General features: G+C 35.8%; 1 protein-coding gene across 1 annotated transcript in view; it reads right to left on the reverse strand.

Moving 5' to 3' along the window:
- Positions 1-1202: 1202 nt before the first annotated feature.
- Positions 1203-17336, reverse strand: part of LOC146002541 (uncharacterized) — a 29804-nt gene continuing 13670 nt past the window's right edge. The window contains exon 2 of the mRNA XM_083140462.1: positions 1203-4025. Coding sequence (XP_082996588.1) covers positions 2519-3985 — 1467 coding nt within the window. The 5' untranslated portion in view covers positions 3986-4025 and the 3' untranslated portion in view covers positions 1203-2518. The remainder of the gene's footprint in view (positions 4026-17336) is intronic.

The raw sequence follows: 17336 nt of genomic DNA on the forward strand, positions 1-17336 counted from the left end.
ATAGAAAATTATATCAACGGGAAGAGGGCAGTTTGAAGAAGTGATTGTCCAGCAGAAAAGTCGAAACTCCAATTTGGTTAGCCGTAAGTTGATGTTGAAGTTCATTCCCCATAAGGAATACATGGGATTCCGAAAATTCTTATTAATCATAGTTTTACAGGTCGTATCTAGCTTAATAATCAACTTTGAAAAATGCTTCGACCTGCCACATGTGGAGAAATTCATACTCTCTTGTACCCCCACGTTTTTCTCCAGTAGCATTGCCCATTCCGACAATATTCAAATATCTCCTCGCCTTAAGTAAATTAACCAGTCTTTAAACTAGTTAAGGAAACTTGCATGCTTCATGGCAGTCTACAGTGGCGACATACGGTGCCTCGCTTGCCGAAAGTGCGAACATCGATGGGTGGTCTACTCTTCAATGGATCACTCTGTCTGTATCTATCAACACCTGTAGCAATGCAAAAGTGAAGAATTATTTTTAATAAAATCAGCATGTGGTTCATTCCTGCATGGAGTAAAGAGCAGTTTTGTCATTTGACTTTTGTTAATAAATTAACTTTGTCTATTACGTTTTCAGCTTTAGAGCTTGCATCAGTTGAAAAATGTGTCCAAGCTGAAATTTCACTTTCAAAGCGTTGCTATCGTGAACAAAAGAAAATGAGTCTGCAGCTCATGAACATGCACAAGGCTGTTAGCTGATGGGAGCTTTGGTCAGAACAGGAAAATTTTGTCCACTATTAACCGTTCTTGTTTTACACCTTCTGACAGTGGGATTAGCAGTACTGATAATATTTGAGGAGGTTAAATGAATTTTTGTTCATAATACAAATTTGTCCCCTCATAAACCACCATTTAATCAATAAAGTTAATAAGTACTTAGTACCTGTAGCCTATATACTTTGAAACACTTTATTACTGATTTATTTTTCTTAAAAGACTGAACTGGTTTCAATGATTGGAATTATGAAATTATTATGCACTGTTGTGAAGTAAATTTAGTGTACTCCACAACAAACTTAATTTTGTAAGATAAGTGATTTTAAATAATTATATTGAAAAATGTTTAATACTTTAGATACTTTGACTTTTTTTTTTTTTTTTTGAAGTGGCATAATGGTAAAACCATCACTTTGCATCTCGATACCCGGTGGAGGCACATAGTGGTTGGGATCCCACTTTAAACTGTAGGTCCAGTTCCAATTAGCATATCCGTGCATAAAGTGGACTTAAAAACAAACTCAAAGTTAAAAAAAGTATAACTGTCCAACTACTGCAACAGCTACAGTACCAATGATATTTCCAAAACTTGTGATCCAATCTAATGGCAACATGTATTTCATATTTTTTTAAAGCTACTATTAGCAAATTTTAAGTGATCCAAAACACACTTAAAAAAAACATTATCCGAAGTTTTGCGAATGAAAATATTCTGACTGGAATATAATGCTACTTTTGTACATGTAATATAATTTGATGGCACATACTTTTTGTCATGCACAGCAACATACACAATTTTCCAGTCATAATTACTGTCTCTTACTTAAATGAAAAGAAGTGATTGTTTGTATTACATAATAATTCCGTAGTCAGTGAATGTTCTGTGTTATGGGCTGACAAATGATGCACACCACATAAAGTCATGGAATTAGTCATGGCTTCTTTGCACTTGGATTGAATATAATATTTGGCATTGATGTCAATGAGAAACAAATATGGCAATTTTGACTAGTACTTGCAAGTTTCTATTACCTCTCAGAAGAAAACACTTCCTTGCTTTTAATATTAAACTTGTAGAAAGCTGGCATTAGTTATACTTTGTTGAGTTCCACTTCAATTTACCAATACCTGAGGAACACATAATATAAAAATGAACTGAATAGTTTATAATGCAATGTAGTCTGTCGGAAACTGCATTTATATTGTATTTATTTACAAGTTTCACAACCAGATAAAATCTCCGAATTGAATCAATTTATATTCATGATATGAAAGAAAGCATGATATTTAGCCTGCATGGAACATAACTTTTGCAATTAACTCTATGATGTTCTTCACTTAATTCTCGCAAATAATGTTTCTGCATACAGTTAAATAATACATCCAAAGAATTATTTTGGAAAATAAATAAATAAAATTATGCATGAGGCTTGTAATAACAGTGTACACTGCAAGTGAATGTAATCCAAATGTCATGAAATATTCATGTCATTTTATATTTTAGACATAAATTACTATGCATATCTTAGAAATATGCAGAAATTACTGCAGAAATGAAAAGGTACGTGACCATACAACTGAAAGGATTCAATTACCTTCAAAAAGGCAGTCTGTACTCTAATCTTACCTTTTGTTTTAGCAAGGCAATCTAACACAAAATCTACCACGCTACTAGCTTAAGGGTTGCAATTCCTCATAAAAACACACACACACACTCACATATTCTGCCAGAATCAAAACACAGCATGGCGTGTCATCTTCCCAAGCATGCATCATTAGGTTAACAAATATTCAAAGTTCAAGAAAGGACAGGGGCCGTGGTGCTGTCGGCCACATTTCCTTGTTGGCTGAGTTCTGCTTTCACCCGTTTGGCAATGTGGGTCTGAACATGCTTGTGTAGATGGTCCTTGCGGCTGAATGCCTTCCCACACTCCGTACACATGTGGTTCTTGTCCCCCGAGTGAATCACATAGTGACGCGTGAGGTGCTCGTTCCGTTTGAACCCCTTCAAGCAAATCGTACACACGAATGGACGCTCCTGACTGTGGCCACGCTTGTGCTGATCCAAATGTTCCTTCCGCTTCAAGCCGGCACCGCAGATATCGCAGATGAACCTGCGCTCCAGCTTGTGGCCTGCCATGTGCTGCTCCAGCATCTCTTTCTCCGGGTACGCCATGTGGCACTCCGGGCAGCAGAAGAGGGTGGATCCATCGAGAGCCGTCGAGATCCTGATCTCACCCGGTTTCGGTCTCGGCTTCTTTTCCTTGCTAACCTTTTTCTTCTTCTTCTTCTTTGTTGGCATGTTTGGCATCGTCGCTGTCGAGGTTGCTTGCTCCTTTTTCACGGTCTCGGTCGAGTACTTCAAGAAATGGTGCAAGCTGATTGGCAGGCTTGAAGCGGGGATTCGAGAGAGGTAGTCGGCAACCGAAGAATTCTGGGCTGACGCAGATAAACACTCCCACGATGTTGCCAGCGTTGGCGACATTGCTTTGTGGTCACTTTGATGGTCACCGGACGACTGTCCCATGTTCATATCTCCCTTATTCTCTTCGGAATCTTTTTCCCTCTTCACGTGCATATCCTTTGGTTTTACCTGATTAGCTTTGTTTGCATCGTTGGTATTATCTCGAAGAGGACCCTTGCACAAATCTTGAGGCTGAACATCATTCTCTCTGTAGGTGCACTTATCTCCCGCTGGCAGATGAGTCGTCATGGTTGCAACATTTTGACGTGGTGGCCACGAGGCAGTTGAAGTTGGAGGGCGCACGGGTGCGTTGACATGAGAGGGTGGCTGCGGCTGCTGAAGGGTCGTATTGCTCTGGCAGTAAGGTATGCTGATGGGTGCTTTCGCTCCAGCACTGAGGATTCCGGATCGTTCTTCCATGCCTCCCCCACCTCCATGGGAAAAGTGATGAACCGGCATCTCACCCCATCCGAGCAACGTCCCCGCATGGTACTTGGTGGTGGGGTTCATCATCTGCAGAGGGTGAGTGGTGGAAGAGTGCGGATTGGCTTCCGTCCGTCTGACGTACTTTCCCATGTCGGCAGGCATGCCGATCGGTGTTTGGTTGCTGAAGTGTGCTGCAGGGCTCGCATGATCTGGACGTAGGTACTGTATCCCATCCCCGCCACTTACCACCATAGTCCCTGAAGGAACTGCCTGTGCAGGAATACTACTGGAACCGTCGTTTGTGAATTTTGTTGCAAACTGGTGCATTGAAGGCAGGGAGGCTGGGAAGTGGCCTCCAAATGGTGAGAAATTCATTGTCACAGATCACTACAGAGAATCCACACTTGGGCAGCATCTGGCAAGGGAAAAATACAGAATTCATTTCAAATGTTTTTTTTCTACATTATGAATAAAAATAACTAATTACACATGAATCATAATACAGAGTAAAATACACGATGAATATTACTTATATTGGTAGTATAAAATGACTTGAAACCAAGGGGGTTGATGAATCCTTTGATTCAAATTGGATCTTTTTTATTTAAATATATTTTTTATTTTAAAAACAGTCATATTTTGCGTTGTGCGAATTACTCACTTTTAGCAAATATTAAAATATTTTTATATACTAATAAAAATATATAAAAACCTAAATTACTTACAACAAGTGAGTACCATCTGTCGATAAATGCGACGTTTCAGGAAGTAACAGCTGGTGGCCACACGGTCGTGGGAGGGATTGGAATTTAAAGTTTTAACCATTTTCATTTCATTGTTCTTTATAGTAAGATTTTAGCACCTTGAATAACGTATATTATATAACGTATATATTATATTATAACATGAGTATTGCAGTGCACGAGGACCGTCTCTATTCACAGTTTTAAAGTTTTAACATTACAAGGAGCAGTTTCTAATTGGGAAACGACATGGTAGTTTGATGTGTACCTGTAATGGGTTTTAGATTTTTACTGTTTTTTAACCATACACCTTTTACCAATTCTATATCCTGACCATATGGAGAGTTCGACGTGGTTATGATTTATACATAACCTAAATGTGAGCAGCCTGAGGAAGGGAGCAGTTGCACCCCGACATGTCGCAGGAGTTACCTCGATACTCACAAAACGTAAGTTAATATTATATATATATATATTAAACGTGTGAGTAATTTGCACAACCATCATCATGTATTGAATAACGTAGTGTGGAAAATGGCACTGTTCTGGGCTCTCTGGCAGGTTCCACTCAAATATGATACCGCTAGAGGTGCTGGTGTCGGTACAGCTGCATGGCATTCGTCTGCTTATAATGGAAGGAAATGGGAGTTTTCGCTGCAACCTCTCATTCCTTTACATGAAGCATTTCTATGAATGTGATAATTGCTATGATATTTGGTACAGTGGTCGTGAAGATATTAACGAACATTCTAGACAAGTCGACCACGTCCTGTTATTGTTATACTTTCATTAATAATACGGGAGAAAAATACGCGTGGAATGCTCTTGGTAACTAAATTTTTGTGTATGAATTAGGTTTATTATCATCATCATTTGTTTTAAAGATATACACTGAAGCATTTGTATTTTTGATATTAACTGTCTCTTTTCTTCCGCTTTAAACTAATCGCGGCGATTATGATAATGATGATTGCATGGAACGACAAGGGGAAATACGCAAAACTTCCTTAGTGCCATCGACATGAGTGTAAGCAAACTTTCAGACCAACGGGACAAACTGTAAAATAGCATTCATTGCGCATTAGGGTCCAAACAGCAAATGACACATTCATATGGCGTATTCACGTGCTACTTGTTACTTCGGTCAGAAAGCTCCTTAAAGGAAGGGTGCTCAGACTGAAGCGACGTGCTACAAGGGGTGTTCCTAACTAAGTGTCAAGTGACATGGTACCTTCAGTCCATTAGCAAGCGTTTGCAAACAACAAACAATATGATAAACCGCACGTTACAACAAGGCCACACGATAAGAAACACGTGTCGCTTTGTCGCTTGTGTGTTGCTCAAACTGGACCTTTCCTACAATAGCTTGCAACATGTTGCTGTAGTTTGTTGTTCGTGCATGCTTTAGGGAGATTGCGCACCAAAGAACAAGCGGCACACGACACTTATCGCTTGAGAATTTCACCAACCGAACGCTGGCCTGTGCTGCCCGTCATGCCGCTACGATGTGAAATGTTGCTCTTGATTGGCTCGTTTCCAAGCGACATACGTCACGTGCTGCTTCAGTATGTAAGTTGCCTTGGACGGACCGAAGGACCCATGTCAGTTTGGTGTGAAATCCCCGTATCGTTTGTAGTGTGTCGCTTTGGCCTAAAATCTCCTTGAGGAAACTGTGCGGTCAGAGCTTGTCCCCCTACGGTTCGAAAGGCTGCATTGGTTGATTACCAACTGCTCGCTTCCAAGTGACACTTGTGGTTTGTCGGCTCGGTATGAAATATGTCTCAGGATACTATTTATATTCTAACAACATAGAAAAAAAAACTCTAGTACACAATCCAACACCTGATGTCCGGAATAACATTGTGATGTTTCTTCTTGTGTTATGAATGCTATTTATTTATTCATTTTATTTTACTTTTCTTTCCAAATTAATGCCATTTCGTGACTGCAAATCACTCCACAAATATAACTGTTTCCATCAATTCACGTACCGCCTTTCAAGACAAATAAATCTACATAATATATTCTAAAAACTAAGCTGCATTACTTTCATAAGAAAATTAGCAGAGGTACTGATCACACTGCCATCTATGTTGTCATCCATCTCGGGAACCAGTTTCTTGGGTCGTTTTCCACACTACGTTTTTCAAGGTGCTGTAGTAAGATGGTAAGGGATACGTTCAATTTATATTTGAAGAGAACAAGTTTTATCCAATTATGTTTTACCACTTCAACCCACATCCTTTTTCTTGTCTGATATAACTTGACATGGCCATGTGGTGATACGTGCCTAAAGAAAGCCTGAATAAGGGCGCAGTAAGACCCCTCGGAACGTCGCACTTATCAACGGATGGTACACACTTGTCTTAAGAAATTTAGGTTTTTATAAATTTTTATATTTTTATTAATATATAAAAATATTTTAATATTTTAAAAACAGGCTTAAAATTGTTTGTATGTTCTTGGCACCGTACATGTACAGTACACAGTGTTTCAAAATGATGTGAACGATTTCAACCGGTTATATTTTATTCATAAATTGTCAAAATAAGATAGAACTCCACATATATGTAATATACCTGTCCAAGTTAAAGTGCCAATGGTTATCCCGAACTTAACTCAAAAATGCTCAATGTGAGCAGCCTTTGTTACTCTGCACACGTCAATATGGTAATCTAACTTCATCCAGACACGTTTCAGAATGTTCTCATCAATAATTTGCACCATGTAACAAATGTGGTGGGTCTAATAAGAGTTCTTTGCTGGTGGATCTTTATGAAATTGTTGGGTACACAACTGACGTTGCACGCTCACGACCAACGTACTCTCACAAAATGCTTTCTCCTCACCACTGGCAGCTATTTTACATCTGGTCAGCCTGTCACCTGCCAGCAGAATTTAGAACTACTGGAACCGTTCCAAAAGAAAACTTAAGGATGTGTTTGAATGTATTTCACAGGACATTCGATCTGTGAATATGTTGTATTGCTCATGGAACATGTTGTTATCATTCAAATCATTTTGAAAGACTCTGCTTTGTTAGATATGTGTATTTTTTTATCGAAAGACTTTCCCTAGTAAACGGCCCTGTAAAATATTTGGACAGTTTGATTATAGCAAATAAAAAAATTGCATGTATATGTATGTATAAGTAGATATTTTTCTGTTTCTGATACTGTACATATGAATCTACTATGGAAATGTTTTTGAGCGTGTTAATGAAACTATAATAAATGCAGTAACTTTTCTTCCAGTAAAAATAAAACATTCTGGATGTACTATATGAAGGGCTCGGGTGTAAATCATGCTAAGTGACAAAATGCAGTTTCGAGATATTGAAAGTTGATGTTTCAAAAAAATCTGATTTACAAATTAAAATAAATTTCTAAATGATTTACAGCAAATATGATTCACTTGTATGTTTACTATCATACAAACATGATATTTCATCCGAAATATTTTTTTCCGTGGTGCTACATGCGATTTGTTTGAGGGTTGTTCAAAGAATTGTTGCAGTTACCATGCTTTACATGCAACGATATTATCAAAATGAGTGATCAGATACTGCTTTATTCAAGCTAACTTGTGATGTCAGTTCAATAATAATATTTTGACAGACTTTTTATAGTAACCATAAGAATTTGTAACACAAAAATGAAAACCTTTAATAATAATAATTTTATTCAATAAACAATAACCTGAGCAACTTGTTGTAACAATAAGTTCTGAATGATTGTGATTAAAAATAACTTCCATATATCTACATGGAGATCAATATTCGTAAAAACATATTTATATATGAGCGGTTTTTCAGCTTCACATATCTACTTCACACAAACAGAGGCTCTATTTATTACCTCAGCATGCCAAGCAGAATGCGATTCACAAGCCTGTCTTGATACAAAGCTGTGTTACGTAGACTATACAAATTGCATACAATGGCAATATTAGATTTTTGTGATTCAATAAGCAATCTATACATAAAATAGGGAAGACATCTTTCTTTCGAAAAATTGAAAATCTAAAAAAAAAAATTCGAAAAAGAAAAGTGAAAGTAAGACATTTTTTTCGAAAAACAATTTTTTTTTCGAAAAAAAGAAAAAGGATTTTTTTTCCTTCGAAAAACTAATTTTTTTTCGAAAAGGCCATCCCTAGTTAAAATCTCTATCTTCAAGATAACATTTACCTGTCCCCGTGGTGGAGTGGTTAGGAAAGTGCGCTACGATGCCAGGTTAGAATCCCGGCCTGGCCTTGGATGTTTTTTTGCACTTATTCATCAATTTCATCATATCATCACTCATCTCCATCTTTGCAAATAAGCCAAAAGTGACACAAGATGCAAAGTGAAACAAAGCAAATCAATGAAGACACAATTATGACCTTGTAACTTTCTGTTGTATTTTTCTTTACCTTCACATGTTTATAAAGAATGATTTCAAATGTGCACAGGGCTTAAGTTTTTAATAGTTTTCACTGATATTTAGCTCTTGTGGATTAAAATAGTTATAATTTCGAACCAAGAAGAAGATATATTTGCAATTTCAACAATAAAATAATTTGCTTTTATCAAAGTCACACATATCATAAACACGAAAGTTAATTAAATTACAAATACGTTATTAGGTCCACCATAAAAATATTATAACTTTTAAAATGCGCATTACAGATTTATGACAAATATTTTATAAAAAAACTAAACTGTTCCAAATAATTGATATGATTCAGATCAAATTACATATTCCTTAAGTGTAATACATTTTTGACGTTGCTTTAAGGCATGGTATCTTAAAGCAGCCTTAAATGTGCATACCCAATTAAAAATCAAACAAATTTCTATGTGACTACAGTTATTTATATCTAGTAGAAGAAAAGTATGTGCTTCTCTACTAGATCGCAGTTCACATCCAGGTACAGGAGTAAAATTTAATTCGAAACTGCCATTAGGAGCACTGCTGCATGTAAACAATGGTATCTACAGTAGATACCACATTTTATATGAAATAGAATGTACGTGGGCATGCACAGTTTTAGTCCCATTTTTGATTGACAACCTCTTCATTCTCCTCATTCTTAGTCGGTGGTACATATTCTGGGTCATCATGGGAATCATATACACTTTCTAACTTGTTCTCATCTTTGCTGTTGCTTCAGTACTCGCGAAATTTCTGAGACACGTTGCAATTCAGTAACAGCTATTTTGCCGCCATCTTTGCTACTTACCATACTTTACATGAAACAACTGGTAGATACCATAACTTTCAACACGTCTAGCTCTGTCATCTGTTGACAAAACGAAACACTTCGATGCACATTGCAACTCCAAAATGACCAAAATGTCACTTACCATGTTTTACACCCAAGCCCTTCATATAATTGTGACTTAAAATGTTTTATATATATATATAGTCTTTGTAGCTGAATATTGGCAATTTCTTAATGATAGTAAGTTGGTGGATGCATGCTTTCCAGTACTAAATGTTTCACGAAACTTACCGAACACCCTCTAAAAATTTTGGGACTACAGAATTGCCCCCCCCCAAAAAAAAGGTTCCTAATTAAACTGAAAAATAATGTTCCTGGACCGTATTTAAATTCATCAGGAATAAAAGTTCCTGGACCGAACTGAAATCCTTTACAAATAAAAAGGTTCCTTTTGGTCAATAACTCATTTAACATTGCTGATTTTCTCTGCCAGACTGGAATTGAATTGAATTTATTTAAAATTACTGGACCTTTAATAACCCTGCTTGTAATGTCCATGGGCTAGTCAAGATTGATTGATTGCAGGGTTGGCATTTTGCCCAGGCTTTTTTTTAAAAAAAACCAACCTGAGTGTTTTTTTTTTTTTTCAGATAAAATCCAATAAAACCTGGGCAAAACTGGGATTAATTGGGTTTTTTCAGGTTATGTTTAAAAATATTTAAAAATTAAATCCATTTTACACTGGTAGTAATGTATCGTTAACATTCAATTTGAATTGCTTTATACCCTGTCCCATCTATATCTGAAGCAGGAAAACGAAAACAAGACTTTGCGCAAGTAGTGACGTGAAACGGCTCCACCAGTGAACACGTGAGAGGAAACTGGATTGCATGGAAAGGGGTGGGGCGGCAAGCAACTACAGTTATCAGCCTTCCTAGGAGTGTGTTCTGCTTCGCTCTGCCCACTCGATCTCTTATTCTCTAACGTTATGAGCAGTCTTGCTCCAGAGATAGATGGCACAGGGTATAGTTGACTGAATCAAAAACTATTTAACATTCCTGTTAACATATTCTGTTGTAAAATATTTGTCCAACAGTTTGATTCTACTCATCCAGGAAGGTGTAATAGTTAATGCTGTTGTTTTGTGATCAGTTTTCAGGGTTGCCTTCCCTGAGAAGACATATGCTTTGTTTGGTGTATCCAACAATCAGACTGCCAAGGGGAGGGGGGGGGGTACAAAATATGTTATAACCAGTGCTTTCTTTTTCTGGCAGTCAACAATGCTACTCTATACTGGTACATTATTATCGTTTGTGAACTTAACGCAATTTTGAGTAGTTGTTATGATGAACACATTAACATAACAAACAGTGGCGTAGCAACATAACATGAGGCCCTGGGCGAGATTAGAATGTGAGGCCCCAATGCTTTCTTTACATTTGAAATCTCAATGTGAATTTATACAATATCTTCGGGCATAGGTGCCAACTTCGAGAGGGGGGGAGCAGTGGTATACACATTACGTATACACATTATATGTAAAAAAAATATTGTTGTCAATCTCCCCCCCCTTTTAATATTTACATGAAATTGCAGCCTCGTGATATTTAAATATGATAGGGTCATTCCACAGAATTTCATCACAAAAAAATAAAAATGGTTGCTCGACCATTTTTGATTTTCTTCATATTTGGTATGTTGAACCCCTTGGAAAAGAGAAGTCAAAAACAGGTTTCAATTTTTTTTTTATCTGCTATGGTTTTTAAGTTTCAGGGTGTTGAAAATCGCAAAATTGCGCAATTTCACGAAAAATCAGCTTTTGCAAAATATTTAATATCTTCATAACGAATGAAGATATTTTAAAAATTCCAAGTTTATTGAAATCTGCATATCTTGCAGTACTAAAAAAGTTACATGGTTAAGTCTTGTAATAAAAAGCAACCTATGATCAGTGTATCAGAAATATCAGAACAAATTGTGTAAAATCGCTGAGTTTTGTTTTTTTTTATTATGAAAGGGGGACAGATAACATGTTAATTTTATTTTTATGTTGTAGTAGTATGTTAGTTAATTTACCCTAAAAATAAGCAAGTTGTTAACTGCTCCCCTTTCTGAGATACAAGAGCTTAAATATCGGAAAATTAGCAAAAACCAGCTTTTTGACCACCCTGTAACTCAAAAGGGGGAGCAGGTAGGATTACCAAATTTTGAAGTTGCTTCATATGTGTGAGCATGTTCAAAATCTCAAAATTTGGTGTTGTTATTCAAACTACTTATGGAGATACAGGCATTTTCCTTTATTACATTTCAACGTCAATTCATAATATGCCTCCTGGTATAAGAAACAGGAAAAATTCTAAAAATAATGTTCACACCTTAGAGGATGAATTTTTAAGAAATAATATCACACATTGACTCACATTAACTGCAGCAATAACAAGATAATGCAGTATAGAGAATGAAGACTGTATGCTTCGTGGTTGTCCTAATTGTCCAGGGACTGAGTTGTTCCACCAGTACCTGTGTGAAGCCATAGATGTTGACAATGAACTGCTTGATTCACCTGTTAACTACAAACAGTGGACCACGACTGAACGTTGTGAGCTACTGTCTATGTTGGATAAACAAGATTATGAAACTTAGAATGCATCATTATATTGCTAAGAGGCAGTCACAGTACATAAAAGACAGAAAAAGTAATCTCAAACCACATGAATGCATAGTACAAGGAGACTTCGCTGAGAACTTCACCTTCATCTTTCAGGATGAGATTCAATCTTACCATTGGGTAAATGCTCAGGCTACAGTTCATCCATTTGTTCTGTATTTTAAAAAGGAAAATGATGCCGATATCACAAACTCAAGCTTCTGCAACACCAAAAGAAATGTTTACTATCTGCAGAGATAATATACCAGGGGTAAAATATTCATATGTTACTAAAGAAAAGGTTGAAGAAATAGCTGAATTCCTAGCTGAAAGATTTCATTAATTTATTACAATAAAGCATACTCGAGGTTTCCACAGTTTTGTCCCTGTTAATAAGACCACTATCAGAGTCTGTCAGACATAATTTTCTGCAAACTTCGAAGATATGAGAATTTCTATTCAGGAAGACTGTGGTTGCAATGTATTATTTGAGTCTGTTAAATGAAATAATAGCCCCCTACTTTGTTAATGAGGAAATATACATTGTTTTTACCATTAGTTATGGCTTATCACAATTTTGTACATTTGCACAACTAATCCTACCTACTCATCAATAAAAAAAAACACTTATTATACATTTTCTTTTTTGTTTAACAAAATGGTTTTTTTATTAAATTGAGATAATTCCCCAAGTTGTAGAGTATGAGCGCTTATTGAACTGGCTGATTAAAAAAACACCTAAAATATTAATGAAATCTGTATTATATGTTTTATTTGTGTCAGAGCAGAATAAAAAATAAAAATATTTGTACTTGAACAATTTTTTTTGAGTTTTATTTCTCTAGCAATGTAACGAATTGACGTTGAAATGTCATAAAGGAAAATGCCTGTATATCCATAAGTAGTTTGAATAACAACACCAAATTTTGAGATTTTGAACATGCTCACTCATATGAAGCATCTTCAAAATTTGGTAATCCTACCTGCTCCCCCTTTTGAGTTACAGGGAGGTCAAAAAGCTGTTTTTTGCTAATTTACCGATATTTAAGCTCTTGTATCTCAGAAAGGGGAGCAGTTAACAACTTGCTTATTTTTGGCGTAAATTAACTAACATACTACTACAACATAAAAATAAAATTAACATGTTATCTGTCCCCCTTTCATAATAAAAATTTAAAAAAACTCAGCGATTTTACACAATTTGTTCTGATATTTCCGATACACTGATCATAGGTTGCTTTTTATTACAAGACTTAACCATGTAACTTTTTTAGTACTGCAAGATATGCAGATACCAATAAACTTGGAATTTTTAAAATATCTTCATTCGTTATGAAGATATTAAGTATTTTGCAAAAGCTGATTTTTCGTGAAATTGCGCAATTTTGCAATTTTCGACACCCTGTAACTTAAAAACCACAACAGATAAAAAAAATTTGAAACCTGTTTTTGACTTCTCTTTTCTAAGGGGTTCAACATACCAAATATGAAGAAAATCAAAAATGGTTGAGCAACCACCTTGTGATGACATTCTGTGGAATGACCCGATAATCTGTTGACATAATAATAAATTACTGACAAAATTGATATTTAATACTATGGGGAAATTTAGACTTGGCAGATGTATAGCCTTGTAATGCACTTGCTGGAATTTTCTTTAACCAATTAATACCTTTTGTAAGATGTTCTTCAGGCACTAAGACATAACTGAAATATTGTTAAATATCCTATTTTTTTAAAAAAAAATCAGAAATGCAAACTACGAGTCTTTAAATATAACCTATATTATTTTTAATGAGCTTTTCTCTCTTTTCTCTGAAGGATGTAAATTTCACAAATCATTGCATTGCACTGAAAATAAGGATGCACATAAAATGTCGGTGCTTGGTAGAGTGGGGGAAGGGGGGGGGGGGTGCTAAAACACAATCCTGCCTAGGGGGCCAAAATATCTAGCTACTAGCTAGATACTACAAAATACTTCAATACAATCGGTTTCATTATCAAGAAATCTTAAATCGTTAGTTATTTGGTCCATACATATGAAATCTTTGGTACAACTATTTTACCTTTCTTTTAACATAGTAATTGTACCATATGAGTCTGAATTTCAGGACTCATTTTGTTTTATACGTCTGAAATGTTATTGTAGTACGTAATATTTGATGCAGTGGCATAACAAAATTGTCAGGCACGTGCCCGCAAGAAACAAATTGGGTCCCCTATGTACAGTCAGATTCTTAAAAAAAAAAAAAAAAATGAAGTAACTACTTTGAATGGCTGGTTGGAACTACGTTTATATTAATAATTACACAAATCTAACCTCTACCTGTGAATTTTCATAGATTACAACTTATCGTTCTTTGACATGTGTGTGTTCAAAAGAAGAAAAGACAATAACTTACTTATCCCCTTCCCCTGTCCCTCTTAACAGAAACCTGACTTCTGGGCTGTGAATGATACTTTTTCTTCACAACATCAATATATCTTGCCCTTTCACATTCAACAGTGAGAACACCGAGTCCGCTTAGGTTTTAATTTGAGATATTTCTGTCGTGACTGTTACTGGAAGAGTAAGAAACAAACAGACGGCGGTACAGAGAACACTGGAAACTAGAGTAGAGTTATCAAGGAGAAGAAACTTTGTCAAAGTAGGATGTTGCTGAGGCGATTTCAGATTTAAGCACATTTCCAAAATATAGAATTTGATTAGGAAATTCGGAGGATAAAATCATCTTTGTTCAGTGGGCAATAGTTGCAGAATGGAAGGAAGAACTGCTAATATTATCCATGCCCTGTCTTGAGTTGAAAACAAAGCAACTTAAATACCTCACACCTTGCTCCCTGGCAGTTGGAGGTGCTTCATTGTTAACATTAAAATCTGGGGAGAAGTGCAAAGTCATGGAAAAGAAGAGAGAAGACAAAATACTTTGCATTCATGAAAAGAATAAATGGATAAAAATGTCCCGGCATGTCATCGTGAATTTTTGCGTAATTGTTTCATATGAGATATAAGACAAGATTTTTTACTATTTTCGGGCCCCCTTTGACTTACGACTCTGACTTGACGTATTCATCCTAATTATAATGTTAAACTAGAATTTTAAGCATCTTCCAAAATATCTGGCTGCTATGAAAATGGCATTTTCCATGGTCAAAACATTAGTGACCCCCAATTTGGCCCCCAATGCTCCACAAACATGCACTATATTTCAAAACATTTATTGTCAAATTATGGCCTAAGTGATGCCCTAAAATTCTTGAGTTTCTTAATCTCTGAAATGTAGTTTAGGCATTTGACAGTGTCATCAGAATTTGGAATCTGCCTCAGCATATGAAAAATCCATTTCTCATCTACAATCTTGAAATGCTTTGAACAAATGCAAAACAAAATCATTCCCGAGGTGTATCTAGTTGTGATTAATTTTAGCTAAAACATCTAAATTTGCTGCAGTTATCATGGTTTAAAAATTGGTGACTTACCACACCCTTCTTAAAGCACACACTATATTCCAGGCTTTTATTAAAAACTTAAAGCTCAAGTGATGCTGTAACATTGCCGAGACTTGTGTTTCTTAATCTACGAAAATGTAACCTAGTCAAATATGAGCATAATTTAAAGCTCTCAAAAGACATGTTAAACCAGTCTGTCGTCTACTATCTTTAAGCATGATGACCAATTTTTCTCAAATACAATGTGAGACCAATCCTTCAAGTTATCTTGTAATTATAAAAATTGCAACTCAAAAGCTTTATTATAAATACAAGGTTTGTGATTTTACCACCACTTCTCTTCTAAGCTATTATATAATATTACTTTAAAAGTTTGACTGCAAAATTGCAGAGCAATGAAATCTATAAAATGACTCAGTTTAATTCCTCGAAAATGTAGGGCATAGCATAGAGCGTTCAACATGGGGAAAATCAGTTTTTTATCCACGATCTTGAAACACATTGTCCTATTGTGCTCGCAAGTTTTCTAGCTTCAGAAATAATTTTACCTAAGTGATTCTAAATTTACAACAGTTATCATGGCCACTAAATAAATGACTTATCGCTCTCTGCCCATCCACCCTAACTCATGTTCCTCCTAAATCATGCATCATATTGATAATTTTGTCAAAATATAGTACAAGTACATAATGCTCCTGTAAGTTTCATGCACAAAGGTCAAAACTATAGTCTATTCAAAGGTTTGAAAATGTCCAAAATGATCAAAATATGTAAGTATACACATACACTGTATTTACTCGAGTACACTACACCCTGAAAAAAGTAAGAAAAGAACTGAAATTCTGGTACATCATGAAGGTGCATGACTTACATGGGTATAGAGCTTCTAACCAGACATAAATAACATTTATCTTGCATAGGCAAGCAACCCATTATGATGAGAAATAAGTAAAATTGTTTAAGTGTGTTCCCATAAAATTTGCCACAAAATTATTAACGAGATTTCAATAAAATGTACTCAATTCTCCCTTGTAATGTTTAATCATGTAAAAATTTATTGTATCAGTTGATCATCACAGCACTATGGTTTCCCCCACATAAGGAAGTGACTGATAACCAAAGTACTACGACATTTCAAAATTATAAGCTTTGTACAACAATGCTGCATCAATCAATGGAAACGTTTTATCTAAAAATGTCTGATGCTTTTTTTGTATCTTGGATACAAATTATTTTTATTTCTGTTAAAATTTCATTTCTAGCATGAATTGAGGAAAAGTGTCTGAAAAAAAACAAAACACTATGACTTGTACTACATCCATTTCTTTTTAATATTACAAGCTCTGCTAAGCCTTTTCTTACTAGTTTTCCAAAAAAATTTGACAATCGTAGAATTTCCCAAGCGTTTGAGGCAAAAATTTACATTTTCTGAAAAACCCACTTTTTGACTGCGTTTTTCTGAAAAAAAAACATGTGGGGAAATCTGGGCTGGTTGGCGATATTTTACTTAGCATTTTGTGCCACTTTTGGCTAATTTGCGAAGATGGGGATGAGTGATGACATGATGAATGGACACTCACAAACATCCATGCCCAGGACAGGATTCGAACCAGGGACTCCTGGCATCGTAGCGCAATGTGCTAACCACTCCATTATGTCCCAGTTATATGGGTGTGTAAGGATG

This window comes from Lepisma saccharinum, chromosome 18 (genome assembly GCF_977018435.1).
Source record: "Lepisma saccharinum chromosome 18, izLepSacc3.1, whole genome shotgun sequence".
NCBI lineage: Eukaryota > Metazoa > Arthropoda > Insecta > Zygentoma > Lepismatidae > Lepisma > Lepisma saccharinum.